This window comes from Urocitellus parryii, chromosome 9, assembly GCF_045843805.1.
Source record: "Urocitellus parryii isolate mUroPar1 chromosome 9, mUroPar1.hap1, whole genome shotgun sequence".
Classification (NCBI taxonomy): domain Eukaryota; kingdom Metazoa; phylum Chordata; class Mammalia; order Rodentia; family Sciuridae; genus Urocitellus; species Urocitellus parryii.
In genome coordinates, this window is record NC_135539.1 from 36,882,207 (window position 1) to 36,889,803 (window position 7,597).

Here is a 7,597-nt window from a genome sequence, read left to right on the forward strand (position 1 = left end):
TGAACAAGAGACACAGCACACATGCACAGTTGCAGACATGAAGTCCCAGCAGCTCACCCCACTAAGAGTACAATGTGAAAACAGAACTATTTCTAACATACCTCATTTTGTCCACTGGCATCATAAAATACTGGTTTGCATATATTTGCACACAATAACAGATATCTTCTAGCCCGTCTCAGTGAGATAATTTGGGCTGAATGGTAGGTAACACTTGAAAAATAAAGCAATTCTAAATCCAAAAATCTTTCATTAATTTCCAATAATGATTTAAAATCAGAATATGTGCTAGGGACAGTGGTTTGGATCTGCAGTGTCCCCTAAGGCCCATGTATTGGAGACTTGGTCACCAGCTTGTAGTGCTACTGGGAGGTGATGAAATCTTTAGAAGGTGGGATCTAGTGTTAGGAGGTGGTCAAGTCAATGAGGGTGTGCCCTTGAGGAGAGGTTGGAACATGGGCCCCTTCCTGTTTCTCTCTTTCCTTCTTGACTGCCATGAGGTCAACAGACCTCCTATGCTTTATGTTCTAACCATGAGATTCTGGGCACCAACAGGCCTTCAGCAACAGGATAAGCAACCCGAGACTGAAACCTCTGGGATCATGAGCCAAAATAAACCTTTCCTCCTTCTAAGTGGATTATTTCAGTATTTTGCCACAAAAGACTGACCAATACATTAGGTTATGTCATGGAAACATCTCAGATATCTCAGTGACTTCAAACGAGAAAGGTATTGTCCTGCACACTGTATGTCCTCAGTGGATGTGCAGGCAGCCTGTCATTGGGTCCTGGAGGCACACAGGCTGGTGAAATGGCCACCAACTCCAAGCTAGGTAGTGGTTATACCAGAGAGAAAAGAGGGCTTTCTGTGTGTTTCATATTAGAAACACTATGTACTAAAGCTAAGAAAGATGTTATTGACTCTATAGCTGGGAAATACAGACTGCTAGAGCACAGAGAGGGGTGGAGCATTTGTGATGGACAGTTTGGGATTACCCCCTATATGCTAGCCCATGCCTTTTATATATACAATCATGTCAGTCCTTGAATTTTCCTTGAATTTACCATGATCTAAAACATTAACACAGGGGCTGGGGTTGTGGCTCAGCGGTAGAGCGCTTGCCTCACACATGCGGGGCCCTGGGTTGGATCTTCAGCACCACATACAAAAATAAACAAGTGGGGCTGGGGATGTGGCTCAAGCGGTAGCGCACTCGCCTGGCATGCGTGCGGCCCGGGATCGATCCTCAGCACCACATACAAACAAAGATGTTGTGTCCGCTGAAAACTGAAATAAATAAATAAATTCTCTCTCTCTCTCTGTCTCTCTGTCTCTCTCTCTCTCTCCCCCTCTCTCTCTCTAAAAAAAAAAAGAAATAAACAAGTGAAATAAGGGTGTTGTGTCCAACTACAACTAAAAAATAAATATTAAATGAATAAATAAATAAAATATTAACACAGACTTGAATAAAACTGTCATCATTTTGTAGATAACCACATCCATCATCAGGCCATGTAGTCTGATACCGTGTGCCCTGCCATGGAAATATTATTTACCCAGTACTTTTTTTTGGGGGGGGCCAGGGATGGAATCCAGGGGCACTTGGCCACTGAGCCACATTCCCATCCCTTTTTTATATTTTTTTAGAGACAGGATATTGCTCAGTTGTGAGGGCCTCATTTGAGATGATCCATGGACTCCCAGAAAGTGTTGACACTCTGCAAAGACTGTGAGCATGCATAGAATTTTCTATGATTTTATGTCTTCATAAGGACTCTTTGAGTCAAGAATACCTAAATGCAGTGTGTGTATTCCCAGGGCAGATTTCAGAAAACAGTGGCCAGTGGCATGTAGCCAATTAGATTTGCTAAACTGAGTGTTTCCATTTAACTTTTTCAACTGATAATTCAGTGTACGTGGGTTCTTTTGTACATACTGAGCTCCTTCTTGGGAAGTCTTGTCATTTCTGCCCTCCCCCTTCTTCCTTGCCATACTCCTTAATCTCCCACTGCACTGAGCTCTGAAATGGAAATGCCCAGAGGTTGGGTATCTAACATGTGTTGTGTTGAAAATGGAGAGAAGAACCCATGTCTAGACAGAAGTGAAAAAGGGGTCAGAGACCCGTAGGGTAGTTTGGCAAGGTGGACAGAGTTTGGGTCAGTCACAGCAGAGACCATCTCCTCTAGAACTCTAGGACAGGTGCACACACCAGTCTGACAGTTACAGGTGTTTTCCTTCAAACTGGTTGCCAGGTTGGAATAAGCGATGACATCAGAGGCTTCCAACCTTCCTGATTGGAAGGGACAGACTCTGTGGACCACTGGGAGTGCAGTGGGCAACAGTTTGTCCTCAGAACTGTTCCTCACCTGATTTCTCCTGTTTGGAGAAGAGCGAACAGATCCTATTCAACCAAATTCTGGAAGAAGGCTTTGCCTTAGCAAGAATCTAGGTTTTGTAGAAGGAAGACAGAGTATGGGAGAACTTATGGCGGATCAACAAATCTCCCAGTCTGGGCAATCGCCTTCCCAGCCGAACACCTCAGAAACCCACCTGGAGGTGGTGGTAGATGATGAGGTCCCAGGTCCATCAGGTGAGGGAGCTAGAGTGAGAACTGATTTGACAGGATGACTGGTAAGGAGGAAGGAAGGGGTAGAGAAGCCAGGAAAGGTAGACTAAGGAGCCCACTTTTGAAGTTTGAAGTTCCTTGCCATGGGACAAGGAAGTCCACATGGATGGAAAATCTGTAGAGAAAGGAGTTGGGTTAGAAGATGAGATCTAAGTTCACGAAGTAGGTAGAGGAGGTGTAAAAAGGGTCACTCCCCCCATGGAAGAAAGTGTACATAATGAGGAAGAGTTTTGAGGAACAGGGAGATGGGACACTGGTAAGGAGAATCAGGGGCACATGTTTATCAGCAAAGGGGAGTGGTTGAACAATAGCTCAGAAGAAGGTAACAGTTGAAGGTCTGGGGGTGGGAGGTGAACTGGGATCAGAGGATGAAAGGATGAGTTCCAAATTCAGGAGCTTGACTCTGCTTCCTTTACTCAGCTCTGTGGGTAAAACCCTGCCTCCCATGTCGGTCCTCGAGGAAGAGAGAGTGGACCTCAGAATCTGAGGGAGACTCGGAGGATGATCCCCCGGGGATTTTTGATTCTGCACTCTGGGTAGAATCTGGACTCCTGCCTGAGACCACTGGCATAAAGAGAAAGAGAGAGTCCTCCACTGAATCTGAGGATGAGCTGGAGGATGTGGAAAGTGGGCTAAATCACCCCTGGGATGTGGAGTCACTGTGTGACCACAAAATAAAACTCAAAAAACGGCGCATGGACTTGGTGCAACCAGAACACCATGAGGTTTTCAAGAGGCTTCTAGGTAGGGAGACACCCAGGTAGCGCCCTCCAATCCTGCTCTTTACACAAAGAAGGAACTTACAGCCTCTGCACTTTTCCAAAGAGCCCTGCTATCCCTGAGATCCCCATTCCTGGAGGACTCAGGACCCATGTACCCTGTGAAACTCTTAGATGATGGATGATTACATTACACCTGAAAAATGACCCTGCTTGGGATCACAGAGCTTGGTTCCAATTATCCTCACAGATTGCAGACATTGTGGCTGTAATACATTTCATCCTCCCTGAGAGGTGGTTAATGGGACCATGTTCACACTGTTGTAACTATCTAAGGAGAAATGACCTAATAACTCTGGTTCTAAGGTTATAAGGGGGGATGATGGGCCCCCACAGTTTACTAGAAGTTCTTACTCATACAGATACCTTTCTGTTACACAAACCCTCACTCAGTTGTTTCCCTGGTGGGGGGGAGTCTCAGGTCCAAGCAACTTTCCCAGGAATGTTCCTGATCTCTTCCTATCCACCTCTATTGGGCAACAATCCCACACCTTCTCCAAGGGAGGTCCTGTTCTCCTCTCTGCTCTCTATCTCCCATTGAAGCCCCTTCTGGTTCCCAACTAACATCAGTGTTCTGTTCACAGAGGATCCTGTTGTCAAAAGATTCCTGGCCTGGGACAAGAACCTGAGGGTGTCTGACAAGGTGAGGTTGTTCTCCACTGGGCAGTGTTCCTGCTCCAGCACAGCCTGGATGGGGAGGGATTTCTAGCCCCATGGTCCTTCCCTCTGCCTCCACATAAAGCCAACAAAATGTGCCAAGTCCTGGCTCCTTTGTGGCTTGTCACATCTCCCTTCAGGACCTAGCAGTTTCCTGCAGAGAGGACAGGTGGACCTTGCTTCTTCTTGGGGTGCTTTGGGCTTCAAGCCCAAGTCCACAGTCTTGCATGGCTACCCCCTTTTGCTTATTGTCACCTGAGGTTCTGGGCTCCTCTCCTCTTTACACTTCTTGGGACCCCCCGTTCTCCAGCTTACCCAAGACCCTCCTCACCCAGCTCACCTACATGCCTTCCCTCAAAAGGTCTCCTCAGAGCTGATCCTACAGTACACACTAAGCCTCCTCTTCCCCCGACTGCTCCGACTGTCACAGGTCCTTCCCCAAAACAGCAAGTCTCCTTACTGGCGACCTTCTCTCAGGGGCACTCTTCACCCCAGACTCCCATTCCTCTGTCCCCTCTTTCCTCCTCTTCCAGGATGTGACCTCTCTCTGTTTTTCTTCTCTCTCCATCAGTACCTCCTGTCTATGGTCATAGCTTATTTTAGCCGGGCTGGCCTCTTCTCCTGGCAGTACCAGAGAATCCACTTCTTTGTGGCCCTGTGAGTATTTGGTCTCCTTCATCAATCAGGACTCACTACCTGGGAGGGTAGGAGGGGAGCAGAGGGACACTAACCTTTCTTTTACTTTTAGCCTCTTTGTCCTGTTTGCTCCGTGTACACGAGATCACAGCACTGTAGTATAGTTTGTTTTTCTTTTCCACACTTCCCTAGTCAAAGCAAACACACATGCTCCCTAAAGGCCAGTTGTAAAAGATTCAAGGAAACCAAGGAAACACAAAGCCCACCTGAGAGGAGTGCAGGAAAGCATGGGCACCTCCTGTCCCTGGCAGAGACTGGAGGTGCAGCCACATCTGACTGCTCTTCCTTCCTGTATCTATACCAACATTGCTCTGTTTTCTGCCTCTGGATTTCCAAGACAGATGCCCCTTCCCAGCCTGGCACAGGTCCAGTGTAGGGTGGTCCCCTCTGGTTCTTCTTACAGGAGTCTTCTCACATTTGTGGCTCTTTCTACACACCCCCTGAAAATCCTTCCAAGATGGGTGCAACCACCCCTTAGGCCTCTCCCACAACTGTGTTGCTCAATGCTTTCTAGAAAAAGGTTGGAGTCCTTCAGAAGGTCTGTGTCTGGCAGAGTCCTCTGGACTAAGGCATGGTCCTCCGTAACACTTAATAGGGCTGGTGCAGTCCTGTCTGAAGATGGTCCTCTGGGAGTCCATTTTGGGAAGCTGACTCCAAGGGCAGGTCCTTCTTGGTTGTGCCTCTAAAGAGCAACCTGGTTTCTTTCCCCAGCTACCTGGCCAATGACATGGAGGAGGACAACCAGGCTCCTAAACAAGACATCTTTCATTTCCTCTATGGGAAGAGCTACGCCCAGCGTCCCCTGTTCCACAAACTGCGCTATCAGTTTTTCTGCTCCATGCGCTGGAACACTCGGGTTTCCAGGGAGGAGTGTGAGGAGGTGGGTGGTGCTGTGTGTGCTTGTGGAGGGAGAGGGATGGGCTGACTGGAGAGACACAGGAAGGTGGGTGGCTGCAGGTGGGCTCTGGGGAGGAGAAAGCTGTGGAGGTTATGCACGGAGGGAAGGACTCCCCAGCCACTCTTCAGTTTTGTTTTTTTGGTTAGTGAACCAAACGTGTATCACAATTTACTGTATAACATCTAACAAAAACTTCATGAAAATTTACCAGATATACATAAGTGATTCAATAAAAGAAAGTCCCAATTCAAGAAAATGAATTTCATATCTGAACAAAAAGTAAAGTATATTCAAAATGTAAAGCCAAGTTTAATTTCTATGCAATAAGGGAAGTATAGTTTAAAGCAGATTTAAGTGACTTTTTTTAGTATAAATTCCAGCAGATTTAAGAGATTTTTAGACATATATCTTTGGTCTTTAATATGTATTTATGTATAGATACATCTAACAATTGTAAATTATGATTTATTTTAAAGAAAGTGGATAAATGAGATGAAAGGAATCTTTATACCAGATTAAAATTATTCACAAATTGTAACATTTTATGGTGAAATATTTTTTTTTCATTTGTAGAATATTTGGACAATTAATTAATACTTTGGAGCTAACTAGAATTAGTTTAATTATTTGTCTCAAACTCTGGGATGAACTCTTTTGTTTTAAACAAAAATCATCCAAAACTATGTATGCCAGGCTTATAATTATGTAGAAACTGTACTAGGGTTTCAATGATTAAAGATGCATCTAACCATGTAACTAAGTTGTTTTGATGGACCCAAACAGAAACATCACTAACATTAAACCATTATTCTACTCAAATCAGAGACAAAGATAAAGCTTGTCTCTTAATAAATACAACTTTTAAAATTTTATTAGATGGGACACGCAAAGGATTGTATCTGCCAAAGCATTTACAAAACTTTCTACACAGCTAGCATAATTTACTTATCTAATATAAAATAGGAAAGTTTATTCAATTTTTATTTGAAAGAAAGCTGAAAATATGATGTCCCATGCCTTATATTATATATAATATGTCCTCATAAGTATCGTCCATGTTAGTAATAGCTGATATAATGTTGTGACATCCATATATGGCTACTTCATTTGTCACCAGGCTAAAGAAATCTAATAATTACACCTTGCTATGTCACCTCCTTTGTAGCTGACAGAACTTAGTTAATAGAATTAGCCTCTCAATAGTTTTAGATATTTGCAGACTGTTGAATCATGGTGACTAGAAAGTCCAAATCAAGGTGAAGTAATCTTAAGGAATGGAAAAATAAATTAACCATAACTTCAAAACCCTCAATATCCTGTAAAGTCATCAGCTTTGATGGGGGCTCTTTTCTTTCCAGATTCAAGCTTATGATCCGGAGCTCTGGGTGTGGGGCCGGGATCGCACCTCATTGCCTGGAAGTCCTGGAACTGTGGAGGCCTGAGGGGAGGCACAAAACTCTGCATCCCTGGACTGATGACAGAGTCACTGATTGTCTATTTAAGATGCTCAAGGACCTAACTTCTTGATCCAGTCCTGTCCACCTCCACCCACAGATGGTGAAACAGCCTGAATCTCCAAGTCAGCTTCATGGTCTCAATCTCCAACCACACAGATGACCCCCTAGAGGTGTGCTGGGTGCTCTGAGGCTGCTCAGCCAGACCTGAGAGAGAACAGTTTATCACACAGGATGTGTAAAAATCCTTAACCCACAGCAATTGGGCCCCATTCAGCTTTGATGAATGGTTGATCTTGGTCTAAAGTTAATATCCTTTAGCCATGAATCTCTCTCTCCCTCTGTAAATTCTCTTTTTAACCTCTCCTTTTAATTCATCTTGGGTCACGTATCCCTTAAGGATACCAAGCATGGAGATGATTTTCTTTATAGGATTGTCACAGTTTTAGTAAATACCATAAATGTTATTTATTTTGAACTATGTTT

The 7,597-nt window shown here is 44.5% G+C and overlaps 1 protein-coding gene across 1 annotated transcript; it reads left to right on the forward strand.

Moving 5' to 3' along the window:
* The first annotated feature begins 2,485 nt into the window (after nt 1–2,485).
* Nucleotides 2,486–7,099, forward strand: LOC144256971 (speedy protein E4-like). Its single transcript, XM_077802908.1, has 6 exons — nt 2,486–2,586; nt 3,151–3,371; nt 3,991–4,049; nt 4,635–4,720; nt 5,471–5,639; nt 7,016–7,099. The coding sequence occupies exons 1-6, from the start codon at nt 2,486–2,488 to the stop codon at nt 7,097–7,099; spliced, it is 720 nt and encodes a 239-aa protein (XP_077659034.1).
* The last annotated feature ends 498 nt before the right edge of the window (nt 7,100–7,597 follow it).

What these genes read in the sequence shown, in the direction of transcription:
- LOC144256971 (XM_077802908.1), top strand. Translation starts at nt 2,486, where the DNA reads ATGGCGGATCAACAAATCTCCCAGTCTGGGCAATCGCCTTCCCAGCCG. An exon ending in ACCTGAGGGTGTCTGACAAG is followed by an intron (nt 4,050 to 4,634) that starts GTGAGGTTGTTC and finishes TCTCTCCATCAG; the next exon opens with TACCTCCTGTCTATGGTCAT. An exon ending in ATCCACTTCTTTGTGGCCCT is followed by an intron (nt 4,721 to 5,470) that starts GTGAGTATTTGG and finishes TTCTTTCCCCAG; the next exon opens with CTACCTGGCCAATGACATGG.